This window comes from Podarcis pityusensis (assembly GCF_964106645.2).
Source record: "Podarcis pityusensis genome assembly, chromosome: 7".
NCBI classification, from domain to species: domain Eukaryota; kingdom Metazoa; phylum Chordata; class Lepidosauria; order Squamata; family Lacertidae; genus Podarcis; species Podarcis pityusensis.
The window spans coordinates 66,735,609-66,752,589 of NC_138031.1; the positions used below are offsets into that span (position 1 = coordinate 66,735,609).

The 16,981-nt window shown below is 49.8% G+C and overlaps 1 protein-coding gene across 1 annotated transcript; it reads left to right on the forward strand.

Moving 5' to 3' along the window:
- Positions 1-2,810: 2,810 nt before the first annotated feature.
- On the forward strand, positions 2,811-13,209 carry FOXF2 (forkhead box F2). Its single transcript, XM_081014927.1, has 2 exons — positions 2,811-4,313; positions 12,693-13,209. Exons 1-2 carry the CDS (start codon positions 3,335-3,337, stop codon positions 12,860-12,862), a joined length of 1,149 nt encoding a protein of 382 aa, XP_080871053.1. The 5' UTR covers positions 2,811-3,334; the 3' UTR covers positions 12,863-13,209.
- Positions 13,210-16,981: the final 3,772 nt, after the last annotated feature.

The window sequence follows — 16,981 nt, forward strand, 5'->3', positions numbered from 1 at the left end:
CACCGGTCTTGGGCTTAAATTGTGTCGTAAACATTGTCGAGCTTAGTCATGTTTTCTTAGCTGATTTTCAGGTACAATCAAGCCATTTTCGGGCCCTCTTCCCAGGGACGGAGCGAGGGTGATCTGGAGGAAGCTGTCGACGCCTGTTCAGTTAATTTAGCTTTGCTTTGTCTAATTACTGGCGGAGCTTAGGGAAAAGGAGCCCGGCTCAGGGCGGTAAGCTGACACTTGGGCTCGGTGGGTGGTATAAGCCAGGCAGAGGGTTGATGGAAAAAGCCTGCTTCCACTCAGCTCCAGGTCACTGTCTGAGACCAGCCGCCCCTCCTCTTCCCTCCTCCAACCACCCCCGCCTGCTCCCTCCCGCCCGCTCGCCCGCCTCCACCAAAGGCAGCTCAGGAAAGCGCCACCAACGCTGAGGGCCTCCTTCTCACCGAGGTGGTGGTGGCGGACCTGGGTCTGGGCTGTACCACTTCGGACTGCACTGGGGGTGGGGAAGGATAGTTTCCACGCTCCCTTCCAAAGTCCCAAATATCGTCCCCCATGGAAAACTGACATAGCAGAAAGCGAGTAAGGCTAAACTAACAGAGGACCAGTTTTGTTTTTTGTTTTTAGATGTAGGATCTATCTAATCTATCTATCTATCTATCTATCTATCTATCTATCTATCATCTATCTATATCTATCTATCTATCTCTATCTATCTATCTATCTATCTATCTATCTATCTATCATCTATATCTATCTATCTATCTATCTATCTATCTATCTATCTATCTATATCTATCTATCATCTATCTATTTAAAGGGTCCTTTTCTTTTTCTGGATGAGTTTTCCGTCGTTTGACTCAATTTAACACAAGACAAGAAAAAGTTTGCCCGCCTCGCTAGGACTGAGAGATCCAGTTCTCCAGGCACAAGGCTTTGAAACAATACTTTCCCATTTCCCTACTACTACTACTACTACTACTACTTTTTATTTTCCTTTGAGAATCAGGACAAAGAAACGGTGTGGGCTTTGAAGCTAGGAAACGCGTTGGTTTAGTGCACGATTCCATTTCTCCGACCACTGGGCCGGACAGTTGCTGTCAGGACTCAGCGTTCCCAATCTGTAAAATGTGTCTAAACAAGTGACTATTACACCATCTAAGTGCGTTGCTCTGAAGACAAGCACTCTATTAGCACTGTGGGTAAACATCGGTGCCCGCTGCCTATGTGCTGGGGTGGGGCTGGGGCGACAAGCGACTATGGAGTTGATAATCCGCAATGGCTTGAATGCCCCCGTCCCCTCCTTGATAGACTTCTATTCCATGAATGAATTCCTTACCCAAACCCCAGCATGAGCAGAGCACATGGTTTCTCCCTGGAAATCAGTTTGAGCGGCATCCCGTCCCACACACACAGATTCTCCCCTCTGTAGATTACCAGACTACCAGCAGCGCTGCAATCTCAGAATTCCTATAGAAAGATATCAGGAGAGTAGAGGAAGGGAGTCACGGGTCACAGGCAGAGATCTGACTGACCTCTTGCGGCACCGGGCTCTGGGTCCACTCTTGGGCAAGCCCTCAGTCTCCTGTCTGTGAAATGGGACCAGCTGAGTCCGACCTCCCAGGCTTGTTATGAGAAACAACCAAGGTCGGATTTGCAAAATCAAAAGTGCTTTAAAGAAATGATAAGAACGGAAACCAAGCTGGCTTCACTTTCTGATGTTGGAAGGGAAAGTAATGTACGTAGGTGCTGCTGCAAAAAGCCCTCTTGGGCTTCTCGAGGATGTCAGGGGTTTTGGTGTTTTTTTTGGGTGGGTTTACGATTAGGACCCGAATGGGCTGCTGCGCACTTTTACTGTATAAAGTACTGACGCCTCTTTTGATGCGGGTGTACACGCATGTCCAAGTCTGGGGCCACTAGGGCACTGGGAGGGCACGAGAGCGGGCTCCTTAGATGGCGGTGTTTGACCATATCTGTGTATCTTACATCTAAATTCCTGGGTCGAGCTGCGACCCTGCAGTCCTGGTGCTTGCTGAAGCCACTGGCAAAAATAAAATAAAAATGCCATTGGCTTTTCAAATGGGCTACGGTTGCACACTTAATTAAATGCAGTAGCCAGAGCAATCAATAGGAATTCCTTCCGAGGAAATGTTTTGGGACTAAATCCTATTGATTCATATGGTTTCTACTTTTCCATAAATGTGCAAGCTAACCTACTGGAAAAGCAGGGATATGTGCTTAGCGGTTTCGACCCAAAGACCTAAATTAGTTGGGTTTACCACACACACACACACACACACAGAGAGAGAGAGAGAGAGAGAGAGAGTGAGTCCTGGAATGACGCATTCGCTCTCACTTTGGCACAATCCGTTACGGAGAATTGAAGACACCTAACTGATGCAATCGATTAGAAGCTACTTGCAAACTTAATATTTGACTGTGTTATTTACATGGCACAGGCAGGGAATGTTTCTGGAGGGTGAGGTATATGGGTATTGTTATATGTGTTTTTCAGAAACTGGAAAAAAAAGAGGATTTGTGTTTTTTTTCCAATAGTGCGATTCTTTCTGGTCGCAAAAATCCCCGAGCATTCCTTTGAGCTAGCCGAGATCTCTGGCAGTTGTCCTGGCAGGAGTAGGAAAGGAGCAGAAAAGCCACACCACCCGCGCATTACCTTCGGGGTCTGGTGCTGAGCGTGCGCTGCGAGGCTTAGCAACTGTCTCAGGGCAAGCGTGATGGATGGTATAATTGCGTGTAGCGAGGATGGCAGCCAGAGAGATCTGGAGCCTCTGCGGGCAGCTCGCAGGACTGGAGGGGGGGGGTGGACAGAGGCCAGCTGGAGCGGAGGAGCAGCGCCCTTTCGGGCCCCCCTCCCCTTCGCTCCTCTCTTCCCCCAGGCTGATTTTTTGGATAGACTCAATGGGAAAGGAGATTTCGGGAAAGAGGGAGGGGGAAGTTCCTCCAGCAGGCGACAGATTTAAAGTCCCGATAGGCGTCCGCGGATTCTGTTTGGCTGCGCTGCCTTTACGCAAAAGCGGCGAGGGGTTTCGCTGGATTTCCTCTTCTTTAAAGGCTTCAGGATGGCCACCAGGTGGGGGGCAGAGAGCCGAGGCGGAGAGCTGGAGAGAACTGTAGGCTCCTGAGTCGGGGGAGCGGGGGAGGAGAAGGAGGAGGGGGGTCAGAGAGGGGAAAGAGGGAGGGAGGGAGCGCTGGGCTTGTGTGAAACAGAAGAGAGGCAGACAGACCGAGAAGGAGAGAAAGGGAGGTTTGCGCAGGGAAGGAGGGAGGGAGGGATGCTCAGGGACCGCTTCCAGATCGCCGAGGAGGTGGCCCAGGAGGAGCAGCTTCCATGAGCTCCGAGATCGGGGCCCCGGTGCCTCGCAGCCCGGCCTTGATGAGCCAGCCGCCGCCGCCGCCGCCGCCGCCGCCGCCGCCGCCCTCCGCGCTGGAGTCGTCCAGCAACGGCAGCAGCAGCAACAGCAGCGCTTCAGCGTCCGCGCCGTCGAAAGCCAAGAAAGCCAGCTCGGGGCTGAGGCGCCCGGAGAAGCCTCCTTATTCCTACATCGCGCTTATCGTCATGGCTATCCAGAGCTCGCCGTCGAAGCGGCTGACGCTGAGCGAGATCTATCAGTTCCTGCAAGCGCGCTTCCCCTTCTTCCGCGGCGCTTACCAGGGCTGGAAGAATTCGGTGCGCCACAACCTGTCGCTCAACGAGTGCTTCATCAAGCTGCCCAAAGGGCTGGGCCGGCCCGGGAAGGGCCACTACTGGACCATCGACCCGGCCAGCGAGTTCATGTTCGAGGAAGGCTCCTTCCGACGGCGCCCCAGGGGCTTCCGAAGGAAATGCCAGGCGCTCAAGCCCACCATGTACCACCGCATGGTGAACGGCCTGGGCTTCCTCCCGCAGGGCTTCGACTTCCAAGCGCCCCCCGCCGCCCCGTTGGGCTGCCACCCCAACGGCTACAACCCCCTGGACGTGATGCAGGCCGGCGCCTACGAGGCGCACCACGTCCCACACATGTCTCCCAACCCGGGCTCCACTTACATGGCCAGCTGCCCGGTGCCTTCCAACGGCGGCGCCGACTACGGCCCCGACAGCAGCAGCAGCCCCGTGCCCTCATCGCCCGCCATGGCCAGCGCCATCGAGTGCCACTCGCCCTACGGCAGCCCCGCGGGACACTGGACCTCCTCGGCTGCCTCGCCCTATCTCAAGCAGCAGGCCCTGCCGCCGCCCACCCCCGCCGCCCCCACGGGCATCCACTCCGGAGTGGCCTCCTACTCGCTGGAGCAGAGCTACTTGCACCAAAACGGCAGGGAAGACCTCTCAGGTACCAAAGGCGACCCGCCCCCACCTTCACCTCCACACGCGCTTAACCCTCCAAACCTTTGCCCACCTCACGAGTAAGCCGAATGGGGTCCTCCAGCTTCTTTTGAAATAGGAAATCAGCGTGTTGACATTAGATAGATGCATAGATAGATAGATAGATAGATAGATAGATAGAGATAGATAGATAGATAGATAGATAGATAGATACTCCGCAGATACCCATAACTTGTTCAAAGGAAGCTTTGGGCTCAGTTCTTAAGCATGTTCCAGCAGAAGTAATAATATTTTATTGTAAACAGGCAGATCTCGTTCTGGTCATTTCTATTTACAACTTACGGTAATACATTTAAGAGCTGGTTGATCTTCTTAATCGCCCACAGCTCCAGCCTCGCTCCCACTGGAGGATTTCACTGCCACTAACTTGACTGGTTTGAGATCCTACAGGCGTGATGCTAAGAGCACAATCTCGTGGGAGTAAATGCCATGCAAATAACAATTTTTAAAAAGGATTCAGTTGCAAATGGCTCTGTGTGCCGGGCACGGAATGCTGAACAGTCCGGAACGCGCACTGACACCATCCAGCAACTGGTGCGGATGTGATCCCCACACTCCATAGGATGGGTCGCACCCCGTGGGGATTGCAACTGGTTGCAATAAAGCTAGAGCTTGATCGGAGCCATTCTCTTGAAAGTGCATTATTTGGGATTCTAAACCTGGGAGGCAAGGGCGAGGAATGCAGGTTAGGGATCCAGCCGACGGTTGACAATGAGCAAACAAGCTGGCTTAAAAATAATATATTTGGATGAAATCAAGGAGAACATAGGAGAAAGGCTCTTTAAACCAACTTTTTTGGACTTGCAGGCAGGCCAGGGATGATAAGACGCTGCCCACCTTTCCCAAATACATATGCACACTTCCAGAGCAAGCTTGGTGCCCATCTCCATTAGAAACTGTGGGCGTAGAATCAGGAGGTGGCAATGGTTTCTGTGAATTAATCTTTAGCATTGAGATGTCATCCCGTCCACACTTACTTGGAAGTAAGGGCCGCTGGAACCAATGGGATTTATTCCAAGTGGAAGTTGTTTAGATAGGACGGCTTGTTAATGTCTCAGTTCATTACGGCAGTGAAAGCTTCGATCTACAGAGGTTGTAAATACTTTTTTTTAAATGTGCCAAAGATGTTGGAGAGGAAGGTGCGGAAGGCGCTGGTTCGGTTTCTGAAAGCAAAACCCTGAACAGGAAAGTGACTAGATATTTCAAGAATACCGAGTGGCTGCGATCTTGAGCGCACCTACTTAGAATTAAGTGCCAAAGACGGTTTTGGATCGGGATATTAGAGGGCGCCCATCATCGTGGCGTCTGGGCGCATCACGCTCACATAGATGGCCAGCCGTTTTATTTCTGAGAACGACGCTCTTCATGTGCAGTGTGTGTATTATATATGTATATATCTCGACAGATGTAGATTAGATTGGGGGGGGGGGGTTCCCAGAGGAATGACCTGCGACCTCCAAAACCGTAGGTAGGGTGTTGTTGTTTTTTAATTAAAAAAAGAACACCTCTTCGCGGGGAAGGCGGGCGATTGCGAAGAGACTGGAAATAAATCCCTTCGCTCGCTCAGGTTAAAGTTGTAGCTGTCAGATAACGCTGCCTCAATAACAAGCCCCGATGCTGGGTCTCCTCGGTGTTTTCTCTGAAAACACCAGCTTTGACGTGAGAAAACAAAAGCTGCTTCCAGGGGGGAAAATAGACCTATTGTTCGGAGAGAAGTAGAGCAGCAATTCGGGAGGGCTGGGATGGGAGGGGGGGACTTGTAGGAGAGATATATATGACTTTTTATCCCTCCCACCCCCTCACCCGCTCACCCAAAGAATATAGCCGCAGGACATCCTCCTGACTGTGTCTTAGTAAAGCCAGGCTCAATTTGTTGAGCAGAATGCCAGAGATCAACGTAAATTACAGATAGATTATTTTTACTTCGCTGCACTATTGATAATCATCTTATTTAAATTCGAATCTCGATCATAGCGCCCAGTCGCTGGCTCGGCACTGCAGTTGAGTCACGATTAGGATTATTAGATCGAGTAACAATTAGCCAAACAACTCCCCCACCCCTCTAAAATACCGGCGGCTGCAATTGGAAGTCCATGTGTAGCCCACGTTTAGGCATGTTTACTCAGCAGTAAGTCCCCACCGTGTTCAATGGAGCTTACTCTCTGTGTAGGATTGCAGCTTTTAGTTTGGAATTCGCTTCACTGAGCGCAGTGGGCCTTACTCCCGAGGAAGCATGCCTAGGATGGCCTTTTTAAAGAATATGGCTGCAACCCCAAATACTAAATATGCTCGTCGTATGGTTATGTGGTTAGAATTTGGGAAGCCTTCAATTTAATAGGACTTACTGGCGAGTAAGTATGATTAGGATCGCGCTCGCAGAGCGCATCCTGGTGTTTTCTTTCTTTCTTTCTTTCTTTCTTTCTTTCTTTCTTTCTTTCTCCGGCGTGGTATAATAGATAGATAGATAGATAGATAGATAGATAGATAGATAGATAGATAGATAGATCCATCCACAGTTACGCACTTTTACTTCCCATTGACTTCAACGGGGATGTTAGACACGTGCTTTTAAATTTCTCCCGGCGAAATCCGTGAGGAAAGGGCTTTTACTTTGGCTGGATCGTGTCCGTTTTGAATAAAGTGAAGCGCCTGGCGAGCATGACATACCACAGCTTCTTTCCTGCAAGTTTCTTAAAAAAAAACCAAAAAAAACCTTTTCTCAGCCCTGATGATAGCGAAGAAAACATAACAAATCTCAAAAAAGGGTCTCATTACCACAGCGGGAGCAAAAGAAAAAGAAAAAATACCCTGGAGGTTTATAGCCATCTAATTGAAAAAGAGGGAGAAATATTATCTGAATACAGCCTGGGGGATGAGGCTGGGGGGCGGTAAATCTATTCGGATTTTCTTTTCAAACCGCAAAAAAAAAAAAGGTGCCAGCGTGAGACTCAGACCCGTTTCCATAACTGGAAGGAACTGCTCTGTTGTTGTTTTTCTCTCTTGGTAGTACGTTGCTTTTTATAGGAGAAAAAAAAAATATTTCTTTAAAAATAATAATAAGACTCTTTAGTAAATCTGGGTGGAAGAAGAGAGAGAGAGCTCGAGTGTAAGGCATCGAAATGGGTAAAAGATGTTGGGCTCTTACGGAGGAAATTTTCCAAATAGCCCTTTTAAACGTGGGTCTCGGAGGTTAACTAAACAAAGACAGTCTGGGCTGGACCACACCGAAGGGGATTGGAGCTTGACTTAACCCAGATGAGAGCGAGGTCTTGTTCAATTTTATGGGAATTTCAACAAGTAACAAATACAGACGACCTTGTCCATTGCTTCGCTTTGCTTGTCGGCGACCTGCTGTCAATCATCTGCTGAGCCCAACTCTCCATCTCTCTCCCCCCCCCCCACTAGCGCCCCCCTCCCTCTCCAAATCACCTTCCTTTTTAGCTTGGGATTTGGGGAAAGAAAGAAAAAACCAGAACCCTTCCCTTGTGGAAATGATTCCAGAAGGATCTCTGGAAGTTTTGTTTTGTTTTTTAAATGAGAAGAAGGATGGTGAGGGTTGCATGAAACCGACATCCTAATCTCCCGAGGTAACGATAGGAAGGGAACTTAGATACAGAATTTGGTTTTACGGAGTGGCCTTTAATTTTATGTTTACACTTTGATTCTGACTCTAAACACAGTCCCGCCATTGGTTTTAATGGTCTCGAGGCTGGGCGTAGGAGAAGTTCCACTGAGTGTAAATGGGACTTTAACTGGTCAGTAATGGATTGGGGTGAAGGAAGATAGTAATTTAAAAGCGCATCGTCTCCCTCCGTAGCCTCGTGCAGTTTCCGCATCTAAATCCACTCTTCTTTAAAATGCCCATTTCCTGGATTTTAAAGGACTGCATTCTTTCTCAGAATTATCCAACCGCTTTCTGAACCCAACACGCTGGATCGGAAGAAATCTTTTGCTTCTGCGTCAGGATTATTTCCCGCTAAACATTTGGCAGTTTTGATAAACGCTATTCCCATGCCTGGGGAGTATAGGTCGAGGAAGCCCGATCCACAGCCCAGGGGCACCACGTCTCAAACCACATTTACAGTGATAATCCTATGCATGTATGCGTATCTACCTCGAAGTAGGTCTCAGGATTGCAACCCTAGCCGAAACTGCCAGCTCCAAGTAGCGCTCAGGTGTTTCAAAGACTCAATAACTGGTTAGGCAGGGATTTCTGCTATAACTTTGGGCTTCTTGGATCCCGCTGAGGAGAAGGTGATCGAAGCACCTTAAAGTTGTGCAGGATAGTATAGGCCTAAGGAAGCTTCGCTGATGCTTCTCAATCAACCAAGCCAGCTATACCGATGTAGGCTCTTCAGAGTCAATGGGACTACTCTAAAATAAGCAGGCTGCCAATGGGAAACAGGAGAGTTTCTTAAATCTCATCCGAATTAAAAAAAAAGAAAAGTTTAATCTTAAGGAAGTGGGGAAGGAAACCCAGAAATATTTTTGAAGTATTTTTTTTTTAAGCATGTTTAGTTGGGGAACAATATGCTATATAAATCCGGCTCCAGTGGAAAAAAACTGCTATGAAACATAAACAGGGAAAGAGAAAGAAAGAAGGTTGCAAGCGCGTTTCCTGGGAAGTAGACAAATACTAGGCATATTTTCTGGGAGGGAAATTTTTCCCAGTTCAAGGAGACACTACAGCAGGGATTGGGGAACCGGTGTGGCCTTTCAAGTGTAGTAGGACTCCAAGTCCCATCAGCCTCAGCGGGAATGCTGGATGGTCAGGTGAGCTGGGGCTGATGGGGTCCAGCAGCAGCTCCTCCTCACCCCAAGATCGCCTCTCCAAGCGAGCCTTGGACCCCAGCATTGCAAACGATGCGATTGGGGAGTTCGGTGAAAGAGTGCATCGCAGGAGTATATGAGACTGGAGGACACAAAATCAGGCCAGGAGATCTCAGCTCCCCTCCCTCAACCCGGTCCTCGCCTGCTAGAAGTACTGCAACCTTCATTGATTTGCAATGAAAGTCCTTCGAGTAACTGCTGCCGGGATCGGCGCCTGCTTCCTGTCAGCCCAGTGGCATTTAGCAACCGAGAAAATGTGTTTAGGATCAGGATCTTAAACGAACCCGCTGCTTTGAAACCCTGGCAGGCAAAGCAATCGAGGACCTAAGGTCTCCGCCCCGCCCGGAATACCAGGCGCTGCGGAGCCGCTCGTTTATGAGCTGACAGCGCTGTAACGTCGGTCCCCAATTGATTTTTATCGGTCAATAAAGCCCCATCAAATCATGCACGGTTTAGTGCCGAGGAGATGCTAAATCCCGGCCTCTCCTGAGCCTCCCTCCCGCTCTCCCCTTAGAAGGGCCGAGCAAGATTGGAAACAGAAGTCGCTTCTCTCGGAGGCTTAGAGGCGAACGGAGCAGAAGGAGGGAGAGAAGGAGGAGGAGGGAGGCGGACATTTTTCGCACACTGTTAAACCAAAGCGAACTGATTGAATCAGAGCTGCAATAAAGCGCGCCGGTTTCATTAGGAGCATACCAGGCAGGTTATTAGAAAGACGGAGGAAATCCAGCGAAATAACCGCTTTTACCAAAGGGACCGCTCCGGGGTGAGCAAAGGGGCAGACGAGAGAGAGAGAGAGAGAGAGAGAGAGAGAGAGAGAGAGAGAGCCTCTAACTATTACTCCGCACAGCCCCCTGGGTCAAAAGTGAAGCAGGCGTTGAGCGGAGACTGAGAAAATTCAGCAAGGGGCTTCTCCACTTTCCCTCTCGATGGGAGTCCTTTGCCCAACTGCTCAGCTAAAACAACTTTGGAAAAAGAGGAGTTATGCGGAGGGATATTGATCCGTAGCCCTTCTCTCCAGACCCCTGCAGTCTTTTGCATCAGTTGGGGACGACCAGAGAGAAAGGGAACGGTCAAGTCTACCTCTCTGCAGCCCCAGAAACTAGAGCCCCGACTGGCAGACAGAGCTATCCAAAAGGGTTCCTGAACAGGAAGGGAAGGAGGAAGAAAAAGAAACTTATTTGTTTATTGCGTTTTTACCGCATCTTTTTCTCCAAGGAGCCAGAGGGGGCGTCCGTGGCTCTCCTCCTGCTCATTTAACCCCACAAACCAACCCTGTGAGGTGGGTTAGGCTGGGAGGCGGTGTCGTGAGTCGCCCCGGGTCACCCAGTGAGCTTCCTGGCCAAGTGAGGATTTGCACGCTGGTCTCTCCCACGCCCTAGTCCAGCGCCCTAACCGCTGCACCATACTGCTTTTCTGAAGATGCCCCGGGGGCTGCTCTTCATTTCCGGGGCACGGGCAGATTGCCCTGTTGAGCCCACTCGTTCCTGCCGCTAGCTGGGAAGCAATGGAGAGCGGCTCTGCTATTTCCCAAAACACTTCGATGCCCAACAGCACTCCTGGGTGGAAGGGAAGACTCCCCGGGTCTGGCCACCTCGACCTGACCGCTGCGGCCGGATCCACCTTGTGGCTGTAACCGCTCCATGTAAACGAACCCAGATCTTACAGTCCAGGTGTCACACTCTGCGCCAGCGCGGTTTCCAAGCCGCTTTGGTCAAGAGTCGCCCTGTCGGTTCCTTGAAGGGGCTTATTCAAAAGATTTCAGAAATAAAATAAGCAGGTTGTAAACTGAAATGGGGCATCCCACTGGGTCTTCCGCGGGAGATGCTCATGATCCGGATTGCATTCAGTCAGCTAAACAAGAGCACTTCGGTGAAACTAGGATGTGGGCTTGAGCCTCTGTTGCTGCGCGGAGCCAGCGACAGGCATGGATTGCGCACATCAAGCTGGTGCGAGCAAAAGTTTTGGGCCAATAATCATGGCAGGGATTTTTCTGCCTTTTAGTTGACCGAGATTCGGGAGATTTCCTTGAGATAAATGGCTCAGGTGCTTAACAGGATTTCGCGCAGCGGCCTCTGTGGAGTCGGTGATCTCAGGCTCCCCGGTCATTGCTTTGCTATCAATAAGGGCTGCATTAGAAGCATCATAGGATAATATTCTGCTGTGATCTAACCACCTCAACATAGATCACGACCCGAGATTAGCCTTAATAAGGGAAACACCAAACAACTCAGCGTTTGGGCAGAGCTGAGTCAGAATCGCGAGAGGTCCACTGAGTCCCATAGGTTCTGAAACTTCCTCTCTCAGAGGGAGGGGGGCCCTTTCCACAAAACTCTTTCCGAATCCCGCATTTTGACTCGCACTTGCGAATAACAGCAGGAGCTGGAAACTTTCAGCCCTTACTGTAGCTTTTACTGAGGACCGTAACATTGTGCTTCACTGTAATGCTAAATGGTTCAGAGGCTGTGTTGTGAACCGCCTGTGCAAACGATAGCTGAAAGGCGGTCGACGGGTGCCGCAAACAAGTTCAGTTGGGTAGATTATGCTCTGTCCCTAATTTCTGGGTCAGTATTTATCCCCTGAAAAGGAGGAGAGAGGCGGGAGGACCGCTAGGTCTGGACGCTGACTATGGAAAAGGAAGCTCAATTGAAAATCGAAGTGCTTTACTTTAAAGTCAATTGTGTCGTTAGGATCAGGATCTTAATTCATTCGGAGTTCCACATTCCCTTTTTGACTGAACTGTGCGAGGATCCTACAGGCCCAGAATACCTAGGTGTGGAAAAATCGAGGTAAACGGGACAGTGATCCACTTATTGGAGACTGCAGTCTCAGTCATATTTACCAGGCAGTAAGTCTTCTCAAAAATAGTTGGGACTTACTTCGGACTAAACGTCCGTAGGATTGCACTGTGAGAAGCCCTGGAGGCAGTTTGGCGTCCTGCGCGCTTGTGGGCTGATCGGAAGCCAAAGTCAGGAGAGACATATTTAGGCCCCAAACCTTTGACTTAAAGTGAGATGCGTTGTGAATAGGCATAGTTTGGGCAGCGACAGCCGCGAATGGGTCTGTAGGTCCCCCGCACAGCATTTAAATGCTTGTTAGAACATTTAAAAAGGAGAGTAAAAACAAATAAATAAGGCTTTGGTTGCCTCTACGAGGAAAGCCAGCTATGCGGCTTCCTCTCCCTTGCAGACTTGCCTTCTTCTGGCTATCAATATTACTATTGCAGTCCGCCTTCTTTCCAAGGCGCTCAAGGCGGCTTACACTCCTGCAATCCACGTAATAATCCTGCGGGGATCATGGGAGTTGTAGGCCAAAAACATACGGAGGGCCAGTTTGAGGAAGCCTGACCTAGGCAGTGGGGATTTTGAAGTCACACCCTTTAACCCTTTGACCACCCCACCCGCCCAGTCACGCCCCTCAGCTAACCACCCTGGCTTCTCCAGGGGAACCGTTTGAGCTGTTCTGTGGACTCGCTCGCTCTTTCTCGCTTCCTCCGCAGTGGGGCTGCCTCGCTACCAGCATCACCCGTCCCCGGTGTGCGACAGGAAGGATTTCGTCCTCAACTTCAACGGCATCTCTTCCTTCCACCCATCGGCCAGCGGCTCCTATTACCACCATCACCACCACCATCAAAGCGTCTGCCAAGACATCAAGCCCTGTGTGATGTGAACAATGACCTTGGGAGCTGGATTGAAAGGAGAAGATTGGGGAGGTTGGGGTGGGAGCGAGAGAGAGAGAGGTCCAAAGACTTCACCCAAAAGATTACACGCAACGGGAGGACTCGCGCGGATCGAGCCCAGAGGTCCACGCCCAGCTCCGCGAGCCTCCCTTTGTAAGTACAGTGCGCCAGTCACTTAAGGAAAGCCGCGTAAGGGCCGGACGCCCCGTTGGATACGCGCGCTCCTTTTCCGCGGGATCCTAAGCCTCTCCCACTGAGTTCACAGCACGTCTGCACGTGTTCCCTGCGAAGTAAGCCCGACTGCGTCCAGTGGGGCTTCCCAAACGTGCAAGATCAGCAGCTCCACCGACTTCAGCTAGGAAAGGGGACAGGTGTGGGGGGGGGAGGGGAGATTCGAGGCATACTTCCTCAGAAGTAAATCCCATAGAGTCCAATGGTCCAATGCGTATAGGATGGCAGTCTTAGCCTTGAATAGATCCGCATGAGGGAGAGGACTGCGATCCTAGACATACACCCGCATCTAGGATGGAAAGGTGGGCTGTAGCGCAGGAAAGCTCATAGCCATGATGATATTAATAAATAAATAAGCACCAGTCTTTAAGGTGTCAAGTGTACGTTATGTATAGGACACAGCCTTAAGCCTCAGTGAACCCAAGGAGACTTTCCTCTGAAGAAAGACTACTTCAGGATCGCGCTGCGTACAACTCAAGCTATAGGGAATGGGCTCCTGTTGCTTTGTGTGTTTGGATGAAAGGGCAGGAGGTGGTCGCCGCAGCTCCAGGCAGGTTCAGAATCAATCAGGCACATTCCTTTGATAGCCAGTATTTTAAAGAAATGAAGCAGAAGGCTAGTTCATATACATATAGTTACATTTTTTTAAAACAAAAATAATCAAAGGCAACTGCGGTTGGAATCTGCTAGCTTTTCAATTACACAGAAATTGAGGGCGGGAGGGAGAGAGATGTCCCCTTTTTATGCCTGACGTCCGTGCAACACAGAAACAATCCGCATTCACTGAGTTCGCCTACTCCATCATCCGAATAAAGCACTTTCGTTTTGAGTCCTGCTTCATTTCAGCTGGAGAGATCTAAGCACGTCAGGGCATTGCAGCACAAGGTAGGCTTCGATTCTGCACGTGTTTACCTGGGAGTACGTGCCATTGGACTCCACGGGGCTTACTCCCGAGTAGAAATATATGGGATTGCACCGTGAAGTCTTTGCGCCGCTGAGATTACCTTCCGAGTAAGCTACGTAGGTTCACGATCACACTCTCCTATTGAAATCAGCGATGTCTGTCACAGAATCGTACCTCTAGCTTTTGAAAATGCAGATTTAATATTCCCTAGTGTCAGCAGAGCCATTGTTTAGCGGGATGCTGTTTCAGCAGCACCAGCTAGCATTAACAAACCTTGTTTTAAATTTTGGAGAGGGTGTGTGCTTGTGCGTGGTTGTGTCGCTTCCAAGAAAGTCCCCAGATCCTGTTTGTTTGTGTTTTGTTTTCCAGTATTGCAACAATACCACGTTTGGGGTTTAGTTTATTTCCTTTCTTGCTTTCTTTTTTTTTTATTTACTTTTTTTAAAAAAGTGTTTATATCACAGTCTTTTAAAATAATTATTTGGAATAAATCTCGTGTATACTCACACACTATCGCTTTTAAACCGGAGAGTATAATTTGCACTTATGTATAACGTTTGTCAAAATATTGTGATGTACAAACTTGTTGGGGTGGGTTTCTTGTTGATGTGTGTGGTGTGTTCCCCCCCCCCAATAAAATGTATATGGCCAGCGCGCATTTTCCTTTTCCTCGGCATGCTAAACTCCTCGGTTCTTATACCGAATTGTAACAGGAAAAGGAGCGTGCATCTCGCTCCTTAAAGGAAAGACGGGAATCCGGAGGCGGATCCAGGAGGCGCGGTGACTTCGAGGTGTGTTTTTCTTTTCCGTGGAAAGGGACCAGAATTACTTCGCTTGCGGGCTGCAGCGTTTAACAGACGAAACACCCAGTCTATACCCAACGCTTGGTATAGTTTGTCTATTTTTGACATTTCCCCCCTTTTAGAAGCGAAACGTATTGGGGGAAACACAGTGGAAGACAAAGTATTAAAAATCTCAGATAAAAAAAATTCATTCGGAGTATCCTTTCCTTTCAGGACTTTGATTTTTTCCTCCCAGTCCACCTTCAACAAGTGTTCACACACATAGAGAATCCAGAAGCAACCCATCAGACTCCTCTTTGCATTTAGTAGACAAAGAATTGAAGCGAGTTATTCCCTCCCCTTTTAAAGGAAGACAAATTTGTCTTCGGGTTTGGGAGTTTAGCGTCCGCCAGAGTAAAACCAGCGCGGGAAGAAAATGCTGAAACCATTATCTGTTTACCTGGGCTTTTCTTTTCTCTTTTAGCACATTAGGAAGTTGCCGCCCTTCCAAAAGGTGCAGCTCCGTATGCACTTCTTGAACTGCAGTTAGGCAGTTTTAGTCTTGGGGAGTGAATGGCCGCGTGTGTACGTCGGGGGGGGGGCGAGTGTTCTTTAGATGCGAACTTGCTTTAGTTGGAAACGTGGCAAGCCAAGTGTTTGGACGCTCTCCTGCTGTCTCGGGGTCTTGTACCTGCCTGGACTGCACTACTGACCACGCGCGTTCTGTGCGCCAGAGAGAGCGTCCAAAAGTCCGCCTCCAAAAAGTGAACGCCATTGCGTCCGGAGGCGCCCACCTTTCTGTTCGCTTGCAAATCCACGGAGCCTGGGGCCCAGGTGAGGCCTCGGTAGGGAGAAGCAGCTCCCCAAACCCAAGTGCTCAGGATTCACGAAGCGATGGCATTTAAATTGCTGCCTCCACTTCCAAGGGAACTGCATAATCTGTCATGGACGCTTTAGTTGATTCTATAACTCACCTATTGGGCATTCGCCAACGCCGGGTTAAATGCGCGTGAACCATCGGTTTAAGCAGGGGGATCGACGTAACTTACTTGCCGGGTGTCCTCCCTGGAGATAGCGCCTACCTTAGCTTCAAAAATTAGATTTTAAATAAATTCCTAAAAGCCACGTCTCTGGTGCTTAAATGGAACTCCAATACATGGTAGGGAAGTTTCTTGTGTACAGTATTTTGTTTTTAATATTGTATTTTTGTGTTGTGAACCGCCCTGAGATTTACGAATGAAAGGCGGCTTACAAATTTAACTAATCATAGTAAATAAATAAATACTCCTGAGGGGCAGGTGCTGGAGACAGGTAACAGGGAAGCGCTGTTCCCTGCTTGTGAGCATCTCAGGGGCATCGGAACGAGGATATTGGACGAGATCATGACCTGCAAAGTAGGAGGACATTCAGGCAGCTGACTGCATCGCTAGAGAATCGATACCTGGCAGCAGTGATGCAGTTAAGGCGATTTTAGACCCTGAGCTTATTGTTCTGAAACTGTGTGTGCGCGTACGACTTTATTTCCTTCCAATGTGTGTTAAGCCAGTCCTGCTGCATATGGTGGTGGGGTGCAGGGTGTGGGCGGCTGGGCTTCTGCCCCCCCAAGTCCTGCTGCTGGTGGTGGCATCACTGCACCCCAACCCTCACCAATGGGATTGACTTTCCCATCCGGCTGTCCGGAGTCCGGATCCCAATCCTTGCAAAGCAACAGGAACTGCACTCTGAAATTAAGTGCCATTGATTTCAGTCAAACCGACGGCTTCCTTCTAGAACAGAAGCTCTTCCTCAAGGAGCAATGCATCCCCCCCACCCCACATTTTCTGGAATTCTCAAGCAGCCCCTGAAATGGGATAGGGGGACGCGCGGTTTCAGCGTCCCGCTCTCCTTCTCTGCCTTAGGATCGGGCGCAACTGCGGGTTTCTCGCCCGAATCACAGCTCTGAAAGCACCTCGCGCTCCTTTCCAGTGGATTGCACGCCCGGGAGGGTCTTTGTCCTCAGCCTGCTGGGAAGCCACCAGATCCCTTGACTCACCAGCGGGACTTACTTCCAAAAATCTTAAGTAGATGCGCTGCTGGCTGCGCAAAAGGGGGTTTGGAGCGGTTCCCGATGGGCTGGAGGTGCAGGCCTGATCTTCCCGCTCAGAAGCCAGCCAACCCTTGATTTTATGCAAGCTTTTCTCGTGCATAACAAC

Coding starts and splice junctions, on each gene's coding strand:
- FOXF2 (XM_081014927.1), top strand. CDS start 3,335: ATGAGCTCCGAGATCGGGGCCCCGGTGCCTCGCAGCCCGGCCTTGATG. Junction 4,314..12,692: donor CGGCAGGGAAGACCTCTCAG/GTACCAAAGGCG, acceptor CTTCCTCCGCAG/TGGGGCTGCCTCGCTACCAG.